General features: G+C 39.4%; 1 protein-coding gene and 1 long non-coding RNA gene across 3 annotated transcripts in view; one reads left to right on the top strand and one right to left on the bottom strand.

Annotated features, from left to right (window-relative positions):
* Positions 1-27,684, top strand: part of INO80D (INO80 complex subunit D) — a 67,908-nt gene that overhangs the window by 30,898 nt on the left and 9,326 nt on the right. The window contains exons 5-11 of one of the 2 annotated variants that reach the window (XM_081577763.1): positions 1,015-1,123; positions 10,246-10,470; positions 14,269-14,378; positions 15,824-15,957; positions 22,500-22,717; positions 23,425-23,582; positions 25,002-26,111. In XM_081577763.1, the coding sequence (XP_081433889.1) occupies positions 1,015-1,123; positions 10,246-10,470; positions 14,269-14,378; positions 15,824-15,957; positions 22,500-22,717; positions 23,425-23,582; positions 25,002-26,111 (2,064 nt within the window). Of the gene's footprint in view, positions 1-1,014; positions 1,124-10,245; positions 10,471-14,268; positions 14,379-15,823; positions 15,958-22,499; positions 22,718-23,424; positions 23,583-25,001; positions 26,251-27,684 lie in introns of those variants that run through there. The other variant, XM_081577762.1, reaches the window with a different exon arrangement.
* On the bottom strand, positions 7,484-25,520 carry LOC145541401 (uncharacterized). The gene is made up of 3 exons (XR_014078979.1): positions 24,741-25,520; positions 12,133-12,218; positions 7,484-8,171 (listed from the first exon to the last, which is right to left on the bottom strand). It is a non-coding gene; the product is annotated as an uncharacterized LOC145541401 (long non-coding RNA).

Genomic DNA, 27,684 nt, shown 5'->3' with positions numbered 1-27,684 from the left:
TATCAAGACCTCTTCAAGATACAAAACTTTTAAAAAGGCAAAACCTTTATGTTGGAAGCTAATAATTATCCAGTCATTAAAAATAATGCATTTAACAAATGAATGAATGAATAAGCATTATTCATACTCTATTTCTCTGCTTTTCTTTCTAACCTTGTTTTCAAAATGGAACTCAGAATGTGACAGCCTTTGTTTAACTAAAAGAAACCCCAGTGACATTAGAAATAGAAGGTTGCTATCCTGCCCCTGAGGGCAGGAGGAGAATGGGGCAAAAGAGGATGAGATGGTTGGATGGCATCACTGACTCAGTGGACATGCATTTGAACAAAGTCTGGGAGACAGTGAAGTGAAGGACAGGGAAGCCTGGCGTGCTGCAGTCCATGGGCTCGCAAAGAGTTGGACACAACTGAGCGACTGAACAGCAGTCCTGCCCTTCCCTCTTGCCCTGAGGAACAAAAGACTGGGCATGTTCCTGCCTTGTGGATGGAGTCCTTTCCTCCAGAGATGTTGTTGGGAGAGGGGGATGCAGTGTGCCTGCCTTTTAACAATTTATTCTAGGGCCCTTCTTTGTTGAGGTATAGCATGAGTCCAGTGGTACCTTTTGACTTTTTCTTGCCTGAACATACATTAGGCTTCTTTCCCCATTGTCTTGAATACCTCTTATGTTTTTCTGACATTATTTTAGTGTATATGTTTTGATACTTAAGAAATTCTACCCTTTATTTTTTTCTGACTTGAATCCTCTGTTGTTTCTTCTCCTTTTGTGAAGCATCCTATAGAAGAAGTTCATCTGAGCCTTTTTGTTACAATGTCACTGTTTTAAATTTGAGTGCATGTTATACATTCATTATTAATATCTTTGCTAGAAACAGGGATGAAATTCATCAGGCATTTATTCACACAATGAAAGTGTTTGCTACAGGTGTTGGGTTATGTGTTTCAGGTAGCTTTTCATCTCAATTTTAAATAAACATGAATTTTTTCTAACTTGCCACATCATCTCCCCTGTCCTAGGGTTGGACTGGTCTGAAGAGAGTGGAGAAGAACTTGAGGACTCAGAGCAGGCCTCGCCATACCAGGTGGCCTGGTCCATCCGAGAGACCCTCAGATACGAGAGACACACGTGAGTCCTCCTTTTCCTTTTTATTCTTCAATTTCCACTGTAGTAAATGGGTTCTTCCTATATATGCTAATTTTTAAAATGTTACTGAATGTGGTTTTATTGTAATGGATGTAAAAATAGATTCCACTTGAGAGGAGATGTACTATATTATTTGAGGAGAGTGATGTTTATGTTTGCTAGGTAAATTTGTTTCAGTACCTTTTTCAGTTATGACTGAAGGAACCAATTATAATAGATTTTAGAACTAAAGCGGACCTGCGAGTTTATCTGATCCCGTTTCCTCATTTTATAGAAGAAGAAATCAAGGTCTTGACAGGTTAAGGAACTTGCCAGTGTCCCTGGCCTACTTGGATCCCCCTGTCTGATTTCTCCATGTTTTCTTTGGCCCTATCTACACAGTAGCTGGGAATAGTTCTTTTTACTTCATCTCCATCTTATGCAAGATTGATCCTTTCTTTAATATTTCTAGTGTGCTGAATATTTGTAATGTGTTAAAGTAGTTTCCAAAATAGTCTCCTTAGAGGTTCTTGGTACCCACCTTATCAGAAAGCTTTAGGTTAATGCCTAGACCCTTCAGTGGTAGTAAGAAGGCTAGTTCTCTTTCAGAGGACTGCCTCAGCATCATGGGGCTGTGCTCTGGGTGCAGTGTGAGAGGACTGAGATAGATCCTTTTCTGTGAGGCCAAAAGGTGACTTACAGACTCAGCTAATTTTTTTTTTTTTTTTTTAAGTTCTGTTGAATAGATGTTCAACAAGGTAGAGGGGAGACTATCTGCCCCAGGCCAGCTCCTAGAATTTCAAAGTATCCTTGTATGGATATACATTCTAGGATCTGGTTTCTGAATTTATAGGCATACAGTGTGATTTGTTAGTATACCCAGAGATGATTAGGCTTAAGAAACTGATTCACTAGAGACTAATGTATAAGCCAAAATGCCAGCTTATAATAGAAATGCAATCATTAAGTGGTACAAATATGTTCACTAAGCAAAACTATACAGGAAGCAAGTTATAGTCAGAAGCTTATTTGGACGTGGAGTTAGAGCAGGAGAGTTAGCTGTATTTATTAATGGTCGTTGTCCTTAACCTTTAATAGCCTAATGCTTCCATTTCCACTCTTGGGACTTATATCCCATATAGTTGTCCCTGTCTCTCCTGTCTCCGAGTTAGTATTGGAAAATGCTATATGTTTTTTTCTCTCTGAGGTTCTGTTTTATATGTCATTCAAGACTATTTCCTTATCATTAGCATTTCTTGCTTCCAGATGGAAGTACAACTGAGTTTAAGCTTTCTTTCCAAGTTATAGATAATATCAAACATGTTTCCTAAGGTTGATATTCATATCAGCTTAGCTTGACTTGGAATATTTTGAGTTAATTTGACAAATTGCTCTAAATGAGGTAACATAAGTAAATGCTCAGCATACCTGATTCATGAGAAACAACTGGTAAATGGTAGCCAAGAATCCTATTTTAATTCTGCAGGTGACCTGAACATTAGTATTGGCAGTATTTGCCTTTGATCAGGAACAGTTTATATTCCATTTCTTCCTTAATTACAGAGTTCTCAGAATTTGTGTTAGACTTGTGACCAATTGTCATCATCTTTATCTCTGTAGCATTTTACTTTCTTGGCCAGTTTTGCTAACTTACTTCTTCCTTGACTCACCAGGATGCTCTGCTTTCCTGGCCCTTCTTTCCCTTCAGTGTGTATTTCACCTTTTTACAAGCAATTGTCTTTAGTTCTTGCCCAGCTGTCCCTTTAATCTTTCCCTCTTCACTCATTTGTTCACTCACTCTGCATATTCTCGCTGAACTCGGGTTATGCTTCAGGCAGTGTTCTGCTTCAGGCACGGGGCACTGCATTCTTTCCTTTGGGTGAAACTGGGGTTGCGTTGGTTTATCATCCCTCCTATGCCTGCAGCTGCACGTCTGCATCTACCGCTGTGCTCTCTCAGGAACTCTGTCTTGTACTGTAGATGACCTGTAGAACAACTTCCTTCTAGCTTCTAGTTGTGCTCCACTGGAACAGCAGATGGAGAGCTCTAGGAAGCTGGTCCTGCCTAGCCTGTCCATTATATCTTCAAGAAGCTCTTGCCATGTGAGATTTCTCAAAAGGTTTTGCCATTTAAAATCCCTCAATGAGTTCATTGTGTTTTGGGAAGAAAAAACGGACAGTGGTTTGATCACTGCATTCCCCTCTGAAGAACCTTTTCATGAACTTTCTTCCTAAACTAAAATGGTACTTAAAGAAATTTGGGGAGACAGTTTGGCCTTGTTTTGGCAAAGGTTCCTTGGTTATTTAGTTTAGTTGTAGATGCATATGGCAAAGCAGAACTCTTAGGATTTTACTGAGGTCTCTCAGTAGCAGAACTTAAGTTGATATCTTAAATGTATTATTAAGGAACAGTAATAACTGCCAGGAACTACTTACCTTTTCACGTTCCTAATGATGTCTTCAACAGAATAATGTTCTTAATTTTAATGAGTACAATTTATTAGTGTTTTTTTTTTTCCTTTCTGGTTAGTTTATTTGTGACTCACTTGAGAAATTATTGCTTATGCCAGGATTATGAAGCTATTTTCTCATAATATCTTTTAAAAGATTTATTGTTTTACTGGCAGTCTTTCTGGAATTTATTTTTGTATATATTATATGTGATGTGAGTTAGGACCAAGGATCATTTTTTTTCCAATATGACTTTTCTGTTTAAGCAACACTATTGAACACTTGCTTTCCATTGTGCTGGAACCCTTGACATATATGTGTTTGTCTATTTGTGCATTTTCTAATCTCTTCCATTGACTTGTTTGTTCTTGTGCCAATACCTCAAAGTTTTAATTAAAATAGTTTTATAATAGATTTTAATCTTTTTAAAGAAAGCTTTTGGTTTCATTGCTTTTTCTTCCTTTTTAATTTCTTATTTTTTATTTCATTGCTTTCTTTTCTTTTTTATTTGACTCCACCATGCGGCATCTTCCTGGTCAGGGATTGAACCCCTGCCTCCTGCACTGGGGTGTGGAGTCTTAACCACTGGACTGTCAGGAAAGTCCTATTTTGTTGCTTTCTGTTCTTTATTGTTTTTTCTCTTTGGCTTTAATTTTTTGAAGTTTTTAAGATAATAGCTTAAGTCATGTAAATCTGAGATATTTCTGGCATAGATGCTTGGTGCTATTCATTTTCCTCTAAACACTGGTTTTAGCTGCATCCTACAAATTTTGGTATGACATGTTTTCATTTTTATTGAATTCAAAATACTTTCTAATACCCACCCCACCTCCTTTTTTTTTATATCACCGTGCAGCCCTTGGGATCTTAGTTCCCTGACCAGGGGTTGAACCCAGGCCCTTGGCAGTAAGATCTAGAAGTCCTAACCACTGGACCACCAGGGAATTCTAATACCCCTTTTGATGTCTTGTTTGATCTGTGGGTTATTTAGAAGTGATATTTAGTTTACACATATTTGGAGATTTATCAGGAATTGGCTTCTCATTTAATTGTACTGTGATCAGAGATCACATTTAGATTAGAGTGTTCTGTAAATGTCAGGTCAACTTGGTTAATAGTGTTGAGGTTTTCTCTGATTTTCTTTCTTTTCATCTTTGGTGATTTCCTTTCATTTTGTTCTATCAATTACTGAGAATGGGATGTTGAAATCTCTATTTGACTTTGTTTTTTTTTTTTAGGAAAATTACATATCTTCTTTATTTTTAAATTATCCTTAATATTACTACATTTGCCAATAAAGACAACATATATATGCTTGAATGTGAAAGATGGGGTTAGGCAACGTAGATGGAGCGCTGGACCGTCAGCTCCTGAGTAAAACTGTTGGTATCATTGTTCGAAAGTTTGTTTTGTGGTCTTTTTTCTACCATGAGAGACTAAGCAGAATCCTTTTTTATTATTCAATTTATTTAAACTAAAAAACAAATAAAATACCCTAAAACATAGTTCACCCATTTTTCCTCCCATATACCTCTGTCTCTGGCATCCACCAATCAAGTCTTTTTTAAAGATTCCATGTACAAGGAGAGATCATATGGCATTTATTTCTCTGATTTATTTCATTTAGCATAATGCCCTTGATGTCCCTCCTTGTTGTCACGAATGACAGGATTTTTGTTTTTGTGGCTGAATAATATTCTATTATATACATCTCCTGCAGTTTCTTTATCCATTCATCCATGTGTAGGCACTTAGGTTGCTTCCACATCTTGGCTATTGTGAGTAATGATGTAGTGAACCTGGGGATGCGGATATCTCTTTGAGACAGTGATTTCATTTCCATCGATTATATGTCCCCAAAGGTGAGACTGCTGGGTCATATGGTAATTCTTTTCTATTTTTAATTTTTTGAGGACTGTTTAGACTGTTTCCCAAGTGTCTGCTCCAGTTTACATTCCCACCAACAGTGTACAAAGGTTCTCTTTTCTCTACAGCCTCACCAACCCTTGTTATTTCTTTTTGATAGTAGGTATTCCAACAGGTTGGAGGTGACAGATTACTGTAGTTTTTATTTTTGTTTTGTTTTGTTTTTTGGCTGTGCCCTGCAGCATGTGGGATCTTAATTCCCCAACCAGGGATCAAACCCATGCCCCCTGAAATGGGAGCGTGGAATCTTAACCGCTGGACCACCAGGGAAGCCCTCTAATTCTTTATAAACATTTTGTATAATTCACCAGTGAATCCATCTGGTCCTGAATTTTTTCTTTGTAGAAAGTTTTTGCTCTTTTGTTGTTTTAATAAATTAATGTGAATTTTATTTGTAAAATTTCTTGTTGCTCTGAGATTACAGACAAGCCTAAAGTCTTAGGAAATCAGGTTCGGAATTTTACTGCTCTGTACGTGGGGCTATTAGTAGCATCTTAATACCTGTACTTATATTGTGATTTCACACATATTATTTCTCTTAACCATGGGAGATAGAGGAGCCAGCTATGTCTCTCATTTTACCAATGAGAAAATTTAAAGAAGGAAGGAAACTTAACACTTACTGAGGAATGCTGTAGGTACAAGCTCTTGTCACTGCTGGTAAATGATAGGAACTGGCCTTTCTCTTCGTAGTTTGGCAATCTTCCTTAGCAACTAGGTTTGAAGAATGTACTTGCATGCTCCGTCCTGTCGGACTCTTTGCAACCCCATGGACTATAGCCTGCCAGGCTTCTTTGTCCAAGGGATTATCCTGGCAAAAATACTGGAGTGGGTTGCCATTTCCTACTCCAGGGGATCTTCCCTACCCAGGGATCGAATCCAAGTCTTCTGCATTGGCAGGTGGATTCTTTATCACTGAGCTACCTGGGAAGCCCCTTGAAGTATTACTCCCAAGCCGTCTTAGAGTGGAAGGCACCTTGAAGACTTTCTAGTTTAGGACCATACCAAGGATGGCCTGTGGACCTGCACTAGTCTGCAAACTGCCAATTATTGGGCCACAGCAACATAAATATGAAGGTTATGAATAAGCTCTGAAAACTTTTATCACAACATAACATGTCTCTACATCCAAGTGCAGCTTCCCATGGTTAACTTGAGAACCATTCATTCAGTCCATTTTCTCTGAAGTAATAGAGCCTTTTTAAATAACAGTGTTGGCAGTTGATTATTCACCCTACCTTTATTTTCCCTTTAAGACTTACTGTTTCTCTCCTCTTTCTATTATGACACTTCCATTCTCTTAGTTATGCAGATTCGAAGTCATTATTGACTTTCTTATCCTTCATACCCAGTCACCGAATTCTTTTGTGATAATGACCCTTATGTGTCTTGCTCTTTCTATTATCTCTGTGGCCTTTTACTTTTAGTTACTCCCAGTTGTTAGCTGTTGACTTTGAAATCTGTATCTCTTCCCTAAATGTGCTCAAGTTTATAATTTCCAACGGTTTTTCTACCACTCCCTTTGATGGCTCCTCTGCATTTTAAATTACGTAGGTCTAAAGTGGAATTTGAGCTTCTCGGGTGGCTCAGTGGTAAAGAACCCTCCTGCCAATGCAGGAGATGAGTGTTCACTCCCAGATTCGGGAGGATCCCCTGGAGGAGGAAATGGCAACACACCCTATTATTGCATGTGTGCTAAGTCACTTCAGTCGTGTCTGACTCTTTGCGATCCTATGAACTATATAGCCCACCAGGCTCCTCTGTCCATGGGATTCTCCAGGTGAGAATACTGGAGAATCTTGTTGGTTGCCACACCCTCCTCCAAGGGGATCTCCCCAACCCAGGGATCGAACCTGAGTCTCTTACATCTCCTGCATTGGCAGGAGGGTTCTTTACCATTAACTCTACCTGGGAAGCCTTCCAGTATTCTTGCCATGGACAGAGGAGCCTGGTGGGCTGTAGTCTGTGGGGTTGCAAAGAGACAGACTTGACTGTGCATGCATGCACACAAAATGGAATTTATTTCCTACCCCAAATTTTCTCTTGCTGCTGTTTCCTGGTCTTTGCCAGTGGAACTGCTGGGTGATAATTGTCCCTTCCTTCTTCCTTGCCCAGCTGACAAATCTTTAATACATGCAGATGACCTCCCATGTTCTCCAGTCCTGCTGCTGCTATCCTGGGGTGGGGTCTTTGTTATTTCTTACCTGGAATTTATTATTTTTTTTTAATTTTATTTGTTTATTGGCTGTGCTGAGTCTTTGTTGCTGCTAGGGCTTTTCTTTAGTTGTGGTGGGCAGGGACTACTCTTCATTGCACTGGCTTCTCTTGTAGGTTCTCGGTGCTCAGGTTCAGTAGTTGTGGCGCATTTGCTTAGTAGTTGCAGTTCGTGGGCTCTGGAGCACAGTCTCAATAGTTGTGGTGCACAAGCTTAGTTGCTTGGAGACAGGTGGGATCGTCTTGGACCAGAGATCACATCCATGTCCCCTGCATTAGCAGGCGGATTCTTTCCCACTGAGCCACCAGGGAAGCCCTTACCTGGGGTTTTATAATAACTTCCTCATTACTCTTTTCTTCTGTCTCTTTCTCTGTTTATATCTGCCCATGTGTAATCTTTCTCATGCACAGCTCAGTTATTGTTAGCTGTATTCTTAATAATCTACAGAGTTCTTCATTGCCTGTGGAATAAAGGTTAAATTCTTTAATCTGGCCTTTACGTTTAGCAGGTCTGCCTTACCCGTCAGTACTCTGCATACCCCACTCCTTAGCTCACCTAAGTTCTTCAGTCCTTGCTGTTCCCCATCCTGTCCATCTCTGTATCTTGGCTTATTGCTTTATCCTTGTGAGGTCCCTCTCTTTTCTCATCCTCAGATTCCAGCTTGTCTTGAAGGCTCCATTCTGTTGTCATCTCCTCTACAAAGCCTTTCATCCAGGAGTCTTTTCAGTAGACGTTAAAAGCTTTTTATCTGTACCTCTCCTATGTTACTTGTTGTTCTCTATCTCACATTAAACATACTAACAGCATTTACTGGCCCTACCAGAACTCTCAAATGGAGACCTGCTGTGAGACTTGGGGAGCAATTAAAAGATTCCTGCGTCCTATCCCATGGACGTTCTGGTGTGGGTTTCCTAGATGGCGCTAGTGGTAAAGAACCTGCCTGCCAGTGCAGGAGACGTAAGAGACATGGGTTTAATCCCTGGGTCTGGAAGATCCCCTGGAGGAGGGCATAGCAACCCACTCCAGTATTCTTGCCTGGAGAACCCCATGGACAGAGAGAGGAGCCTGGCGGATTACAGTCCATAGGGTTGCAAAGAATCGGACATGACTGAAATGACTTAGCATACACACGCATATCTAGGGTAGGTCTTGGGAAATTGAAATTTTAAATAGCTCCTAGCTTTTCACAAAGCATGACAGACATAGAACAAATGTTGAATGTCAAATAGAGGAAAAGATTGAAGTGAGATCCTTCGGTTGGTATATCTGTAGTAAAAACTGTGCTGAAGAAAACGTGACTTAGGACATATACTAAACAGAAGTTTACAGAGTAGCTGGTTATGAGCTATTTTGAAGGAAAGAGGGGTGATACCACTCGAGAAGAGAAACCGAGCAGGATTTACCGCAAATTAGTGAAATACTGTATTTGGAGTGTCACACGTGTGTTGTTTATGTTATGATATAAGAGAAGGAAGGTAATATATAACATAACACAGGTTGGTTTTCCAGTCTTATGTGCATTATTCCTAATAGTAAAAGAAAAAAAAAAAGAATGAGGTCACATTAGTTCCCTAGGAAAGTGACTTTGTTAAATTCCCTGGTGGTAGACATTGCTAACTAACCACCATACTGTTTCTTTTTGAGCCTGATGTACTCTCAGCATCCTTTTCAACATAGTGCTCCAGCCAGGGCCACCCATCAGTCAATATTAGCATAAAGACAGAAGGTGCTCAGTTGTGTCTGACTCTTTGCAACCCCATAGACTCTAGCCCACCAGACTCTGTCCATGGGATTTTCCAGGCAAGAATACTGAAGTGGGTTGCCATTTCCTCCTCCAGGGGATATTCCTGACCCCGGGATTGAACCCACATCTCTGGCGTCTCCTGCATTTGCAAGCGGATTCTTTACCGCTGTACCACCTAGGGAACCCAAAGACAGAAAAGCCTCTGTGTAATTCCCTGGGATGTGAAATGTTGTTTAGGATATTTCCTTAGTTTGAACAAACGCTATAGAATGATTTTGATCCCTACAATCAAAATTCTTTTAGTGCTTAGCAAAAGAAGGTAGTTAAAAACCAGTGCATCTGAAAGGGCAGCTCTTAGATGTATTCACTGCTCCATTTCTGGTATGACCTATCTTTTATGAAATAATGCTGAGTGTTTCCTCACAACCTTCATGTCATTTATTCAGACTTTTTAGTAAATAGAGGTAAAGAAATTATTTTCTTCCCCCAGATAGCTCTTCACTTAATATTTAGAAGACACTGATGCATGGAATGTCTAATTGTGACAGACTAAGAAGTTTAAGCCTCTTAGAGCATTGGATTGTCTCTACTGCCCACTTAGTGTTAAAACACTGTACTCATTTTCAGCTGCTCTACTGAAATTCTGTTCCTCTCATTTCGTTGTGTGTGTTCACAAGCCACCAGTTTCGGCCCTGTATATCCAGCCCCCTTTCCTCAACCTGCTTTTCCCTTTTCTAAAATGCACCTCCCGTATAATTAAGTTTTCTGCTTCTCTCCCTGCACTTTCTAGGTCGGATGATGATGACACGGAGAGTAGGAGCTCCAGGGTGACCCAACTTTGCACTTACTTTCAGCAGAAATATAAGCACCTCTGCCGCCTGGAGCGGGCAGAATCTCGTCAAAAGAAATGCCGGCACACATTTAGGAAGGCCTTGCTGCAGGCAGCCAGTAGAGAACCAGAGTGTACTGGCCAGCTGATCCAGGAACTGCAGAGAGCTACATGCAGTCAAGCCAGGTCAGAGCTCCACACAGCCACCTGTTTCTAAGAACTCACTTGGTCTGTTTTCTCTATTTTTTGAGAGGATAGTCAAGACACAGAGAGTGTTGGGACATATTATCCTAAAGTACTTAAGCTCTGTGTTTTGGTTTTGTTGCTCAAAGTTCTACAACAATGGCAAAATAATCCTGCCACAAGCTGACCGTAAAAAAGAAAAGAGTATTACTAGAATTTTGCTGGAATTCGATTAGAATTTATTTAGTAGAGAATTTGAGAATGCTACCTGTCTTTAAAAAAATACAATGCTTAAAAAATTTCTTGTTAAGTAATTTCTTGTAAAAGTGATACTTATAGGTTTTTTTAACTACCAAAGTGGTATTTTATGGTTTTGACTTATATAAGCATTTCTATTATATTTTCTGGTAATATATACATTATCCCAAATATCATATTCAGAATGTTTTATTACAATGGATTTCTTTGGGGGGAAAAAAATCCCTTCTGTTTATAATAAGATATTTTCTTATTGTGAAAGTTTGAAAAATATGGAAAATAGCAGAAAATCTCCATAATATCACCATTCACAAAACAGAATGAGCACTATGAATATTTTTATTCTGTTTCCTTCTAGTCTTTTTCTGTGTGTGTGTGTGTGTGTGCGTGTGCAAATAAGCATATATGTAAAACATTTTGGGGTTTATATACCTAAATATTACCAGTATTATCTCAAGATGATGGAATTATTGATAAAGTTTTTAAAAAATTGTAGTTTGTATATTTTAATTTTTCAAGGATGATCATAAGTCATTTGAGGGGGAAAGGGTTTAAAACAAGCCAAAAACTAAAAACTAACCTTTGCTTTGTAGCTATTGATCATATTCCTTACATAACTATACTGTAATTTTTGAAATTTCATTTTCATTTTGTGCATTTTAACTTTCATTATATTTGCTTTAACAAAGTAACCTATTTTCCAGTTGAGTATCTCAAAAAATAATATGCCCTTAAGAATTTTCTGCTTCTTGGCATATTTGGAGTGGTGTGAAACTATGTATGTATATCTGGTATACCTCCATAGTGACTGCAGCCTGCAGTATTTCCTTCACTTTTAGAACTCTCAGGCTCCTGTCATGGAGGTAGTGTTTGTACTAGAAGGTATTTAGGGCTTAACTTACTTCTTACGTGGTCAGAGACATGTCTTTCTCAGAGAAACATTCCCAGATTCCCCTGACGATGTTTGGTCTCCTAATATATACACTTTTGTGCTCTGTCCTCTGCTTCATTGTAGAATTTTATACTTATATTAATGTCTCTCTGTCATGCTAGACAGTAGTTTCTATGAGGGCAGGGACAATGTATATTTTGTTTTTAATCTCCAGTGTTGATGAATGAATGAATAGAACTGAACAAGTGAGAGTCTGTTTTCTCTTTGTTAAAAGAACTCATTCAGTTTGATATAAATTTTAAAATAAAGATATCTAACATTTTTATGATATAATGCTTTCAAGTGTATAATTTCAGTAGAAATTTTAGTTTTGTCCAGCATGAAGCAATCTAGGTGTAGATCATTGTATATATTGGGTCTCATATATTGTTACAACTCTGTCAAAGATGTGACATATAAAGAGACTATACTGTAAGTTTTGGACAATTTGCTATCTGTATGGAAACTGTACTTACCTATGATTTTTAACTGGCAGAATCGACCCCTTCTTATCATGTCCCAAACCACCTTTAGTGATGTTTTTCAGAAAATTTCATGATAACTGTTACAAGACAGACACCAAGATGAAGTCAGTTACAGATCTCAAATTTATGTGATATCATTTGCTTCTGTCCCCCATGATTAATAAAATGTTTTATTGCTCCCTGCATTGCTGATAATCATATGCCAGTGTGCCATAATCATTCCTTGGTGATTAGTTCCTTACGCCTTTACATTATATATAAGGTCTGCAAAAATCAACTCAGTTGACTAACTTCCTCTATATTTAATATTTTTGTTATCAGAGGCCTAGTTCTACAGAAAACATTTAAAAAGTTGCTGTTAAGTATTTTAGAAATTGAAACTATAATGGCTACCTTCTAATAGGTATTCTTAAAATATGGTTTAGATAGAAACTAAACAACATTAAAATATTCTTTATCTAGTAACTTTGTCATTTATGGGTGAGCATGTAGAATAAACCATTGATATAGCTTAAAATTTATAAACACTAGTCTCAATATCTTATAGCCCACAGTTCTGCAGAGAGATAGTGTTGTTTGTGTGGAATCTTCTTTTTTAACAGGGGATCCAGTAGAGCATACAAACTGGAAGCCCACAATAAATATTTTCATATTAACAGCATCAGAACTTTTGTTTCATTGGGATTATTCTCTATGGGGATATTGAAATCCTGACTTTGGATTTATTTTGAGAGAGAGATTGGTGAGTTAGAACATAATGATGATTCTAAAATTGAGGCCAATGGTTTACTTTGAAGTTTAGGATAAAGTAAGTGAGGGCTGTGGTATAACACTAGGCCTGGCAGATGGTTGAGTAAATTACTAAAGATTTCAATGAAAGTTATCCATTCAAAATAGAGAGCTACCTTCTATTTAAATCTAGACCAAGAGAAATTGAGTTTAGCTGCCAGAATAGTAAAGCTTCAATTTTTGGAAATTGTGAGCTTAATGACCTACCTCCTCACTCGTGATCCTGACAAACCTAGCAGAACTCTTAATTAAAGCAGCTTCTATGGCAGCACCTTTTTGCATTCACTATTTATATGAAAGTTACAGTTACAATAGAAATGTTGTATGTAACTTAGATTCTATATGACCTTTTCTAATTAATGTAAATCGTCTCAGTTAAATCCTTAGAAGGATACTAGAAACCAACAATTCAAAAGATTTTTCAGTTTTTGATGCCTGACTTATGACGCAGTGCACCAAGTAGATTCTTTTTCCATACTCAGGCATGTGTAAAGGCCTAATAGTTTATGACATCTGATAGAATTACATAGATAGCATAGTTTTTATACCTCCAAGAATTAAAATTTTTTAAAAAATTTAATGTTTGTATAAAACTATGGGAGAATTATAAACTAATAAAATGAACACATATTAATTAATAGAGCAAGTGGAAGCTGGCAGATTGAGACAGGGGTGGAAAGGAGATTCTTCACTGCTTAGCTTTCTGTTCTGCATCCCATTCCTCATGTATTAGGTTCATTATTTTGCAGATGTATTGTTTAGAAGCTTTCTGAGGCCAAAATTTAACGATGATGATGTTGATAATAGTGGTGACTGACAACCATTGATTCTTTACTATGTACCATACTCTATACTGTATGTGGTGTTTTAGATGTGTTATGTCTTTTGATGCTTGCCTGTCAGCTAGAGGACTCTTATCTCCACTCCACAGGTGAGGAAGTTGAGACTTAAGCAAGGCTAAGTAAACTTGCCCAAGATCATAGAGCTACTAAGAGGTAGAGCTGAGATTCAGAACCAGGTCTGTCTGATCTAGTCTTATGGTCTTCATTACTATTTTCTACTGCTTCTTTGTGAAGTGAAAGGAACCAAAATGTCACTTTAAAAAAAGCCAAACAAAACCCCAAAATAGATAGACATAGCTGAAGCCAAATTATAATGTAATTATTTGTTTTGTCAGTTGGGGAAATATTGGACTGGTCATTGTAATTCATACTTGCATATTAATTAATGAATCTAGGTAGCTAAAAGTGTGAATGTTATAAAGTAACATTATTTGAACAATTGCCCTGGATTCTTAAAGCATTTAAAAAAATTCTTTTTGTGTTTTTCATTCCTTAGCATAAGTCGGACCACGTTGAAGGAAATGGAAGCTGCGGCATGCAGTGGGACCGTGAAGGGTGAACAGTGCACCAACAAAGCCCTTCCATTCACCAGACATTGTTTCCAGCGTATCCTCCTAACTAAACTGAGTGCACATTGAAAAGTACTGATTCATTGGGGTGATATATTTCATTCTTAGGCCAAGTGAATGATTTTTGAAATCATAGCTATTTAATATTTAAAATAGTTTTTATATTGCTTCTGATTTTCTTGGTGTTTATCAAGGTTTCTTGCATTTGTTTTGCACAAAAACTGAATAGCTTTTTTTTCCTGCTTATGTCATTATAATTCTGTATTCAGCTATTATATCAAAATGAGCAAAATGGATAGCAAATAGTAGGTTCTTCCAGTGGCTATCATTTAAATAAATTTTTTTAAAAATAGGATTCTGGTCCTTCCAGTAGTTCTAGGTAGTTTGTAAGAGATAACTATGACACCCATTGACAGGCAAATCAAATCCCATTGTTCAAAAACTGTCTTTAGTCTTCCAAGAAAGTTATACAGTTTTACAGTTTTGGTTTTTTTTTTTATACTATGGGATTAATTTGCTCTTTTTATTGAGTACATTGCTGATCTGAAATGTATGAAAGATAACAAACATCACTAACTAGGAAAGAAGATATCATAAGGCAGAATATACATGAGGAAAACCTATGTTAAGGAACTTCAGGGTGATTATGAAATCTTACTACTTTCACTTCTATTAAACATTTAAAAGTTGAGTAGCATTTTAAAAATTAATATAGTAGCAATTACTTTACTATCTTTCTGATTTTTTCCTTCCTTTCTCTTCTTGGTATTGTATTTTCACAGCTTTTTTAGCAACAGTTTCTATGCAATAAAGGCTTTTTTCCTGTATGCTTAATTGTAAAAGCATAGAGGAATAAATGAAAGATACTCCCTTCATAGATATAAAGTAAATCTGTGGAAATGTAGTTAGTGGCTAAAAGTATCAATGCTTAAAAATGATGATAACAAAAAGCTGATGTTCTACTTTTAATAGTGCAGTTTTAATTTAAAAGTAATTTTTCATAAGTTAGAAGTTTGAGTTTGGTATTAGAAATGTGAAATGAAAAATTCAAATATGTATAGATGAGTTTTTTTTAAATTATATCTTTAACTTTTTATTCTTGATTAGTATCTTAGGCAGAAATTTTCCTTAAAAGAAAGTTTTGTTGTTGTTGTTTAAACCATCATAGTGTAACTTTTAGGATTTAGTGTGTCAGGAAGGAAATGACCCTGCTTCTCTAAACAGAAATCAGAATGGCCATAAGGGAGACTCATTTTAGGAGCTCATTAGCAAAATAGACTCCTTTAGAAGTATCTTCTGATAATTGAAGATGATAAATTCAACTGTTACCATTTTCTATAATAGTAGTTGGGTTCTTTAGCTTTTGTAGAAAACAAAATTTATGATTACTAAGCACAAGTAACTGAAGAAATAAATTTTATATAGAAATTGAAAAATTAAATTATTTCAGTGTATTTTATTCTTAACTTAAAAAAACCCCAGATATCCTCTTAAACCGCTCTCAGCAACTCTTCTCAAGTTGCACGGCCAAGTTTGCAGATGGACAGCAGTGTTCTGTGCCCGTTTTTGACATTATACACCAGACACCTCTGTGTGAAGAACATGCCAAAAAAATGGTAAGTTCAGATTTTATTTTCTGCAACAGAGGCTTTCAATGTTTTTTTTTTCTTTCATATTTGTATTTTAAAAATTCTATTGAAATATATTTGACTTATGATGATGTGTTGATTTTTTTTCTCTATAGTAAAGTGACTCAGTTATACATGTATATACATTCTTTTTCATATTCTTTTCCATGATGGTTTGTCACGAGATATTGAATATAGTTCTCGGTGCTATACAATAAGCTCTTGTTTATCCATCCTGTATATGATAGTTTGAGGCTTTAAATGGTTTGATAGCTGTCCATAGTAGGAAATGTTTTGTGACTTGGTACAAGCTATGTGTGTATATATATCACTGAAACAAGTTTTGTGAATCTCTTTTAGTACCTCATATTTTGTAGTCTGTTCTATTTCACTAAAAAAAAAAAAATGTTGATAATAAGCTATTGATTAATTTTATACCCTCATTACAAAAAAAACTAGAAAATATTTAGTAGTTACTTAGATATGGTCATTTTGCTTATTATCTATACCTAGTCTATACTTCTTAAGATACATTTGCTTATACTTAGGCAGATTTTCCAAGATCTTTCTTTGCTTCATTTCTCTAGGTTTTTGCTTTACTTGTATATAACTCTGTGAATGTCTTGCTTATCTGGTGAAATTTCAGGCAAAAGCCAAACCCTATTATAATTCCATTGAATTTAATTATTGCTTTAGTTAGTGCTGGTAGCATAAGCCCTAATTAATGCAGAATAATTGAGAGGAGAGACAAGTCTGAATCAGTGAACTGTCTGAATTATATAATCACTTAAGATAAAGGCGGTTCCCCATGAGACCACTCCTGAGTTCTGCTGCTGTTTGCAGAGTATTGTGCTAGGTACTTGTGTGCTAAAAAACTGAGCAAGACAGCTCTTACTTGCTATGAGCATAGTTCAGTTTGCAGGGCTGTGTCAGGGTCACCCTGTGGCCATTGGACAGGACTTAGTATTGTAACACTGTGGTCCTGGCATGGCCACTAGCTAAGTGCATATCAAGGATTTTTTAGATCTCATTCTTTTTAGACCTCAGTTGCCATGTATTAAGTTTACTGGCTGCTTCTTCCTGAACGTCTTTTGTTTTTTAGATTTCCCTTATTGACCGTATATTTTGAAATGTTGTATACTAAACTGTGTATACAAATGTTGAGTAATTATTTTAACATTTAAAATAAAGACATTTTTGTTAGCTCGTTGAGGCTTTATCATGGTTAGAGAATGATTTCCGTATGTTTTTTGAACCACTTTTGAGGGCCTTCATTGGTGGTTTTGTGGACCCTTGGTAACATGGGCTCTGTAGCTTTCAAACCACTGAAGTAAATGATCTTGGTTGTAAATGTGGATTTTAAAGTTACACAATTCTAGCATACTTCTAATAAGACTAGGAAAATATTGCTAAATAGCGGTTCAGGATCTGCTTTATTGATTCAGTGAGTTGATCAGTATAACAATTATGTGAATGCATCTAAAGAAATTGAAAGCAGTTTATTCTTTTCAGCTGGTTAAATATTCTACTTAGACAAATTCAGCTGGGCAAACATAAGGTTGAATTAGTATAATAAACTTAGTCATAAAATAATATTTATTTTATATAATAAAAATATAGTGTAAATAAAATTATATTAATTGGGTTTTTAAAAGGTATTTTCAATGCAAAGTTTTTACAACATGATTCAAACGGTTTTCTCTCTGGAGGCAGTTGTAGAATCTGACACTAGTTTGAGCTATTTTTAAGTAAAAAATTACATAAGAGAGTATAGCAACACTTGTATTCCATCAGTCCACCAGTGAGAGACTCAATGGTAAAAACCATGCTAATCTCATGGCTCTACTTTCCAACTATAGACCATCATCTTTCCTACATCACTGTAATAGTCTCCTAGTTAGGCTCCCTTCCTCGTGCCATGCCTCCTGCACCCACATGTGTTGCTTGCATATCAGCCAGTGTAGACCATGTACATGGGTCCCACTGTCTTTGAATTGCATATAATAAAGTTCACTCTTTCCAATGTACAGTTCTGTGAATTTTGACAGTGCATACAATCGCATAAACACCACCATAATCAAGATGCACAATAGTTCATCACCCTCCAAAAGTCTCTAGGGCTGCCCTTTGTAGTCAGCCCTTTTTTATCCCCACTGATCTGCTTCTGTTCCTATTTACATTTTCCAGGGTGTCTTATAAATGGAATCGTTCAGCATGTAGCCTTTAGAGCAGGCCTTTCAGAATATAGATCTGATCATTTTAGTTCCCGGCTCAAAACCTTCCATTGGCTTCACATCGAGTCTAGAATCCAGTTCAAAATTCTTAATCATGCCTATGAGGCACTTCCTCATCTGGCCCTATCAACCTCTCCAGCTTCATCTTTCACGCTCTCCTCACTTCCAGAGCTCCAGCAACACTGGCCTTCTTGCTCTTTCTTAAACACTTTACATATGCTTCCATCTCGAGGAGGTCATGGCAACCCACTCCAGTATTCATGCCTCTTCTTGCCATGGCAGAGGAGCCTGGTGGGCTAAAGTCCATGGGGGTCGCGAAGAGTCAGACATGACTGAGCATCTAAGCACAGCACAGCACAGCATGCTCCCATCTCAGGGGCTTTGTACTTGTTTTTCTCTTTTCCTGGAATGTTCTTTTCCCAAATTCTCCATGTCTCATTCCTTCATATCATTCAGGTTTCTGATCAAAGGTCAGTTCATTTCCACCTCCCCTCTACCCTGCCACTTTTTATGCTCATTTGTTGTTGTTCAGTCACTAAATCGTGTCTGACTCTTTTGTGACCTCATGGACTATATAGCCCACCAGGCTCCTCTGTCCATGGGATTTCTCAGGCAAGAATGGATGAAAGAAAGTCAAACTCCCTCAGTCGTGTCTGACTCTTTGCGACCCCATGGACTATGCAGTCCATGGAATTCTCCAAGCCAGAATATTGGAGTGGGTAGCCTTTCGCTTCTCCAGGGATTCCCCAACCCAGGGATTGAACCCAGGTCTCCCGCATTGCGGGTGGATTCTTTACCAGCTGAGTCATAGGGGAAGCCCAAGAACACTGGAGTGGGTAGTGTATCCCTTTTCCAGTGGATCTTCCCAACCCAGGAATTGAACCAGGGTCTCCTGCATTGCAGGTGGATTCTTTACCAACTGAGCTATCAGGGAAGCCCAGGCAAGAATACGGGAATGGACTGCCATTTCCTTCACCAGGGGATCTTCCCAAACCAGGGATCGAGCCCAAGTCTCCTGCGTTGGCAGGCAGGTTCTTTACCACTGGGCTACCAGGGAATCGTCATACTCTACCTGTTTTCCTTCCTAACATTTGTATTTACCTAATGTTATTTATTAATTTGTTTATTTTCTGAATCCCCCTACTAGAATGTAAACTTCACAAAGGCAGGAATGTTGTTTGTTCATTGCTGTATCTGCAGTGCTTGGAGCAAAGATACTCCATAAGTAATTGTTGAATAAGTTACTGGTAGGTACACGGCTTGTGGGTTCGGGGGAGATTCTGAACTAGACTCAGCCACTGGATAGGACAGCCATTGGTAGAAGAGACTCAAGCTGTACGAGGTCCAGGCTGGCAGACAGAACATGGTATTCAACAGGAATAAACTCGTAGAACAGAGGGTAAGGTATTAAATGGGTTGTTGTCCTGAAGAGAAATATTAGTAGAAGGGGACAGTTGAGAACGCTGGGAGTGAAGTGTTCGTAAATAGTGTAGGTAAAGGAACAATTGGCTTTAGGAATGCCTCCAGGACACAGGTGCTTGGCTTTCTGGAGGAGCCACGTAAGGGGATAGCAAGAGCCAGGCAGGGCCTCGGTCACAGGCAGTTCTGTGTGGAGTGTTGCCAGGATACACAGCATAAGCTTAGAAGAGTAAGGAAGAAGCCTAGAACCAGAACTGGTATGGCTTGTATATTTTTAACTAGAGTTCTCTGACTTCCTCATATTCAAGACCCACACTGGTCCTAGAGGGAGATCCTGGAGTGGATGCCAGCTCCTGGTGGAGACTGGCAGCTGCTTATTCACTGCATAGTGGACATAAAAAATGTAGACATCAAGTGTTGAACCAAAAGGAATTACAGAGGCTGGAAAGCAGCCTGTCTTCTGTTGTTTTCTAAATTTGTTTGCGACTTTTGAGTTTGTAATTGTGTTTGGATTCAGGTGTTTGGCTGGGATTAAACTTCTTTTTAGATTTCTTGGATTTATGCTTAATTTTATTCTTTCTTGCTTTGAGTATGTTTGTTGCTACTGATACTTAGTCTTCAGATCTTCTAATGTATTTGGTTATAAAAGTTACTACTGAATTCATCAGCTCAAAGGTGACATCAATCATAGAAACCACAATTATTTTATATACCACCAAGATGGAAAAAATGTTGCACAGTGCATTTCTTATCAGTTAAAATTTTTATTTTATACTTATCAAAATAGCTTTTTTAGACTTAAAGTTTTTTAGACATAAATATTTTTATCTTCTGTTTCACTCCTGATTTCAGCTAATTCTTGATGTGTGAAAGGCAGTATATAACATCTGCTATAACACAGCTTTGTTCTCTTAGTGATTATTTTCCTTTCTTATTTGGTTGTTGCTTTGCAAAAAAGAAAAAAAAACGGTAGAAGTGGGGATTGTGATCAGTTCTTTAATAATGAATATTTGCTTCGCTAATAACAATTTTCTACCCTGCTTCTTTTTGTGCCTTTCTGCGTACCAATGTTTTTCCTCTACCTGTAAAACCAACAGTGCGCAAACCTCAGTTCAAACAAGGAGAGTACAGAGAGCTATGACCAACTTTGAACATGTAGGCAGCACCAACTATAATGACCATCACCTGGCTGACAGAGATAATAATATGCCATTATTGTAAACTGCTCCCCAACTGTAGAGATAGTAAAATATGCATCTGGGAATTGATGAAATATCGTATTCAGATTTAAGGGTTCTAGCTGAAGAAAGCTAGTTATACTGCAAGTACTGCAAGTTTCTTGTTCTTGCTGGTTCTTCTTCCTTTCCCACTTCACTTAACTGCAGCAGTTTTATAAAGCTGTGTCCCCATTGTCTTCTCTCTTTACGTTGTCACCCTGGTCCACGTGAATTATTTGAAGGACTTCCACTGTGTCGCGACTTCCGAGTCTACACCTCCATCCCTTTCTTGCATCCTGTGCACCAGATACAATTTTCTCCTGCCCCCCCCCCCGCCCATCTTCACACCTCAAACTGTATGTGAGCCCAGCTGAATTCCTTAACTCGGATGCCGTTTATTCTGCTGTGTTCTGTATCCCACGAATGGCATCTTCACCTAAATCACCTCAACTGGAAACTCTAGAAACACACGAGAGTTTTATATTCCCCTCCATCCTCACCACATCCATGCATGCAGCTGTCATATCTTGAGAATTCTCTCGCAGCAAGCCTTTGCTTTTCTGTTCTTGCTCACTTTGCCCTCAGCTGTTTATCTTCTAGTATCTATTGAAATTGCCCTCTGATTGGAACTTTTGCCTTCACTCACTTGCCTCTTCTCTTTATTCATTTACATTGCTACTACTAGGATAGTTAATCCTTTTATTATTATTCCTATTATTTTTTGGCTGGGCTGGGTCTTCGTTGCTGCACACAGTCTTTCTCGTGTTGTAGAGAGCAGGGGCTACACTCTTGTGGTGGTGCACGGGCTCTAACACATGGGCTTCAGTAGTTGCAGCTCGCAGGTTCCAGAGCGCAGGTCGGTAGTTGTGGCACACAGGCTTAGTTGTGCTCCGCAGCATGTGGGATCTTCCCAGCCCAGGGATCGAACCAACGCCTCCTGAATTGGCAGGCAGATTTTTATCCACTGTACCATCAGGGAAGTCCAGTTAATCCTTTTAAAACATCTGCTGTCATCAAAAATCATTCCCCATTGCCTATAAAATAAAGTTTAAAATCCTGAGCAGAGTATTCAGAGTCATACAGGATCTGGTGCCAGACTTCCTTACAGCTGACTTTTATATTTGACCCTCCATCATATCCCCAAGCAACAGTCTATACCCAGTTATTTGCTGTCCTTTTTGTCTCATTTGTACTATTTCCTTTAGCTTAGAGTGATCTTCCCCCTTATCCCAACAACTGAAAGTCCTGTTTATCCTTTAATCCCACATAACTACAAATAATGAATTTTCCATCTGCATACCCTTGGACAGTATTTACATCATCATTGCCCAGTTTTTCTTATAGTATTTATGTATACTCGTATTCATATTTTTCCCATGGGATACCAAGTAAATTCCTCTGGAGCGCAAATCAAGTTTTATTCAGTTCTTTTATACTATAGCACCTGTGACAATGCCTGTAAGTGTGGAGTGAGCTTTATGTATATATTGAATTGATGTGAATTAAATTTTAAGATGAATTTCTTATTCATTTAATTATTGTTATACATAGTTTTGGGCACTGTATAAAATAATAAGAGATACAAGTATTTTTTTCAGATAGCGGTTTGCTTTTTACCAAATAATCTGAATTCAAAAATACCCGTTTATTCATTCCAAAGGATAATTTCTTGAGAGGAGATAGCTCCCGTAAAGTTCAGCACCAGCAGCAGAGGAAACCCAGGAAAAAAACCAAGCCTCCTGCACTTACCAAAAAACACAAGAAGAAGAGAAGGCGTGGACCTCGTCGACCCCAGAAGCCCATCCCCCCTGCAGTCCCCCAGGGGAACCTCAGCATGCCCACCAGCGTCTCACTGCCAGTGGAGGCCTCCCACATGCGGTCAGTGACTGCGCCAGGGCTCACATCTCCTTTACGTATTCTGATTGTTTTCAGAACATCGGCTTCCTTTCCTGTTGGAAGGAGGCTAAAGGCACCCTGCGGTGTATCAGCCTAGACTCTGTAGTTTCTAGTAGGATTTTTACCAGATACCTGACGGGTTTAGATCTGGAGTAAAACTCAAGAGAGCAGATGGTGATATTGGGAATTTATTTGTCTACTCTCAGATTTTTCTGTTTCAACAGAAATTGCATGTATGTTCCAACAGAAACATTCCATCAGAAATGTGATGCATTATTAATTTTGACAGGGGTAAGCATTTTGACCCAATGAATGATACTTCTGTTTCAGCTGCAAATTTCAGTTTTATCTCTTTCATCTTTTTTAAAAATTATTTTGAACAGATTTTAAATTTGACCAGAAAATAGTAAGACATACCTGATAGACCAGATTGTAATTCGTTCTACTAGTACACCAAATTGCAATTCATTCTACTAATTTGCAGTAAAAATAGTATCTCAAAATGGTTTCCTTCTCTTAATACATGGGTGAAAAGTTGCAGAAATATGTGACTGCATATGGTGAGGTCTGTTTCAGATCATAAAGTAGGCGAGGAGATTGTTTTGAGTTAGGATTTTCCATTTCTGCTTCTCGTGACTTGGTGTGAAGGTAAAGTGGGAGTGGTGGGCCAACCGTGTTGTCTTCCCCAGGAGCCCGTCCACGCCGGAGCTGAGCGCTGATGAGTTGCCGGATGACATTGCCAATGAGATCACCGACATTCCACACGACTTGGAATTGAACCAGGAGGACTTCTCTGACGTCCTTCCGCGGCTACCTGATGACTTACAAGATTTCGATTTTTTTGAAGGTATGGTCAGTATTTTGATTCAAGAAAGCTGGTTTTTCAAATGAATTTTTTAAAAAAGGGAAGTAGTTTTTTAAAAATATGTTCAAAGTATTCCTCCTCACATGTAACATGGACAGAAAATATAAAGTGCTGAAGCTGTTTTATTCTCTTTAGAAGGTATACTTTTTTTTTTTTAACGATAATATAGGCTTAGTAAATCAGTAGGTTGGATAGCTAGGTTTATAACTTTATTCCTTTAAAATGAGTCGTTGTGGTAGTGGTGGTGGTTTAGTCACTAAATTGAGTCTGACTCTTGCAACCCCCTGGACTGTAGCCCACCAGGCTTCTCTGTCCATGGAATTTTCCAGGCAAGAATAGTGGAGTGTATTGCCATTCCCTTCTTCAAGGGATCTTTCCGACCCAGGGATTGAACCCAGGTCTCCTGTATTGCAACTGAGCCACAAGGGAAGCCCAAAATCAGCAATTTTAGTTTATTTTCTAACCTTTTCTTTTTGACTACGTTGCATGGCTTGTGGGATCTTAGTTCCTTGACCAGGGGTCATGGCAGTGAAAGCGCTGAGTCCTAATCACTGGACCGCCAGGGAATGCCCCCACTTTAGTTTATTTTTAAATAAAGACATTTAAAACTTGAGTTTATTGAACTTTTCAGAACTTGTCCTCATTTCGATACTCCACCCTGTACTTCAGTTGAAGTGTACTTTTCCACAACAAAGTTTGCTTAACCCCACCAATTGTTTAGTGCTTTCAAGGGAAATCTTTAATACTCTGAGAATGTTTCCTTCACCATTAAAAACTGGATATTTTTATGGTGATTACTCCAGTTCCAAATAGTAGATTTTTTGATATTGGAAAGGAAATCAGTATAGCTTCCATTTTATGAAAATTCCTTAGAAATGGGAGACGTGTGAGAGGGGAAGAGCAGAGAGTAATGCAGAAACATGGGAAAAGGTAACCAACAAAGTGAGCTGAGCACTTGCTTTTGTGCTGAGATATACGTGTGAGTTCTGTGTTCTGGGTTCATGGCTGTCCCTCCAGCTGAAAGAGCCCAAGAGCAGAAGGGCTAACGGGGCTTCTCCTGCACAGCCTTTTGTCTCAAATGTGAACCGATTGATACGTTTTCTGTTTTAATGTCTTAATATACCTTTGGTAAAAACATACCTGTAATCAGATAGTCACCCCGGGTTTTACTAGGTAATCCTTAGATTCCTGAGCACTGAACACTGTGCTGAGATGGCTGTGAGAGTGCTGTCAGTGACCCGAAGATGTGGTTCAGGCTCACCTGTCCTGCCGTGAATACGTCACTCTTGCCCTCCAACCCAGTCCTTAGTAGAATGTCGTGACAGATAGTTCCAGTGTATGGTTTTTGTGGTCAGGATGGTGGAAGCCCCGCTGACTTGTTGATAGCTCTTGTTTACCCAGGAAAGAACGGAGACCTCCTCCCCACCACCGAAGAGGCCGAGGAACTTGAACGGGCCTTGCAGGCCGTGACTTCTCTCGAGTGCCTGAGTACCATTGGGGTGCTCACCCAGTCAGATGGTGTGCCCGTCCAGGAGCTGTCAGACAGAGGAATAGGGGTATTCTCCACAGGGACGGGGGCGTCGGGGATCCCGTCCTTGAGCCGAGAGGTCAACACGGACCTGGGGGAGCTGCTGAATGGGCGTATAGTCCATGACAACTTCTCTAGCCTAGAGCTGGATGAGAGCCTGCTCCGTTCGGCTACCTTGTCTAACCCACCTACACCCCTGGCAGGGCAGATCCAGGGGCAGTTCTCTGCCCCCGCCAGCGTCGGCCTTACTTCTGCCACTCTGATGAGCCAGAGTGCCCTTGGGGAGAGAGCCTTCCCAGGACAGTTTCATGGACTTCATGATGGCAGCCATGCCTCCCAGAGGCCACATCCTGCCCAGCTGCTGAGCAAGGCAGATGACCTAATCACCTCACGACAGCAATACAGCAGTGATCACTCACACTCCTCGCCCCATGGAAGCCATTATGACAGCGAGCACGTGCCGTCTCCCTACAGTGACCACATCACCTCTCCTCACACGACATCTTACTCTGGTGATAACATGGCAGCTACCTTCTCAGCAGAGATGCCCGTCATGGCACAGCACTTGCTCCCAACGCCACTCGAGGTGCCACTCGGAGGGGTCGTGAACCCCAGAACTCACTGGGGCAATCTCCCCGTCAACCTCGGAGACCCCTCTCCGTTCAGCAACCTTCTCGTCGCCGATGGGCATCTTCTTTCCACGTCCCTCTCCACGCCGCCCACCACTTCGAACTCAGAGACCACACAGCCTGCCTTCGCCACCGTGACCCCCAGCAGCTCCAGTGTGCTTCCGGGGTTACCGCAGACCAGCTTCAGTGGCATGGGGCCTTCCGCTGAACTGCTGGCCTCCACCTCCCCCAAGCAGCAACTCCCTCAGTTCAGCGCAGCCTTTGGCCACCAGCTGAGTTCTCACAGTGGCATTCCCAAGGACCTGCAGCCCAGCCACAGCTCAATAGCGCCTCCCACAGGCTTCACAGTAACAGGTGCCACAGCTACAAGTACCAATAACGCGTCTTCTCCCTTTACCTCCCCTAACTGAGCGTGTCTGTGTGTTCGCAGGCAGGTGGGGAACCTGGTGTTTTCTATCTTCTTTTCCCTCTTTATCACCCACCCCCTCTCCCCTTTTTCCTAAAGAAGATTTTAAAAATAACAGACGGGGACTAGAGGAGAACTCCCCTTTTCCAGTTAAACAAGTTCCCCCTGCGGTGGACCTCGCTTCAGTGTTCACATGTGCTCCTAGGCACTGGTGCTCGTTCCCTCCTGGCGGGTCCACCCTCCCCCCAATGGTTTCCTTAGCGGCTCAGCACAGTGACTGGATAGAATCGACTTTCAGCAGCAAGTCCTAGAAGTGGAAGATACCTCAGATTACCAGTGCCCTTTACTATTTGCTAGTATTTCAGATCAATGCTTTCCATTCTAATACCAGGTCTTTACACAGGTGGTTCTAGCTAGAATGAGCCTGTTCATCGAATTCTGTGTAAGAGATGGCGAATGGTGTGCAGAGGCAGATTCAAGCCTCTGACTTAGCACCAACTGCTCAACAAACACCACATGAGGCCAGGATTCCATTCCTAATTGTGATCATGTTTAATTAAAAAGAAAAAGAATTAGTCTTTTGACTGCCTGTGTGTATGTGTGCACCCACGCGTGTATTTCAGTGCAGAGCAGGAAGCAGCTGTCCCGTTGTTGTTGTTGTTGTTGTTTTCTTATTTCCTAATAAGTAGAAGTCTCTTCTCCTTTCCCACATCTCACAGCCCTAATAAGGTTGGTCATTCTTTCCCACTGAGTTAGCTGACCTTGGTGAATGGAGAAGGGTGGCGGTCTGGCGGCGTGAGTAGCAGCACAACCCTTTTCTGCTAAGTTAGCCCAGAACACAAAAAGCTGAATTCACATCAGTGCCCTGCGGATATGGTGAAGAGCTTGGCCAGAGGGACTGCAGGGTTGCTGTGATTCTGAGGTCTGGTGGTTGGTTGTATTGCCTTTTTAGACATGCATTTGTTTGTGAATCCCTCTTCCATGGAATATATTCGCAAGATGTAATTAAAGAAAATATTTTGATGTGAAAAGCAGGATAGTTCAAGATTGGTTTGGAGAGATGGGATCTGTGAACTCCTTGATCCATCTTTTGCTTTGGGATTTTTAATGTTTACAGTAGTGATTCTTTGGTAAAGTTTGTAAAATGTTGATGACACTTGTAGAATCAATGTACCAGTTGTGAAGTGACATGTAATATCTGAAGGATACACATTTTAAAATTTTCTTTCAAAGCAAAATATGGAAATTAGACATAAATCTTACTCACCCTTTGGTACTTTTAAAATAATTTTAAGTATTTAGGTTTAAGTTTGGGGAATTTTTTTGAAATACCAGATCTTGAAGGTTAAAAATCATATTGGATAGTTTAGTAGGTTGGTGACTTTGAAATGAATATGTGAGGTTTCTTTTTAACCTGCCTTCTCCCCGACCCCCCACCCTCTGCCCAAGGGTGGAACTAGATTTTAAAGGCATCTGTTCTCTGCTTTTGCTGAGAAGTTTCACTGTCCCTTGAGATACCAT

The sequence above is a fragment of the Giraffa tippelskirchi genome, chromosome 3 (assembly GCF_054371585.1).
Source record: "Giraffa tippelskirchi isolate mGirTip1 chromosome 3, T2T-mGirTip1v1.2.pri, whole genome shotgun sequence".
Classification (NCBI taxonomy): Eukaryota; Metazoa; Chordata; class Mammalia; order Artiodactyla; family Giraffidae; genus Giraffa; species Giraffa tippelskirchi.
Note: the sequence above shows the minus strand (reverse complement) of the source record. Positions and strands in the feature narration are given on the sequence as shown.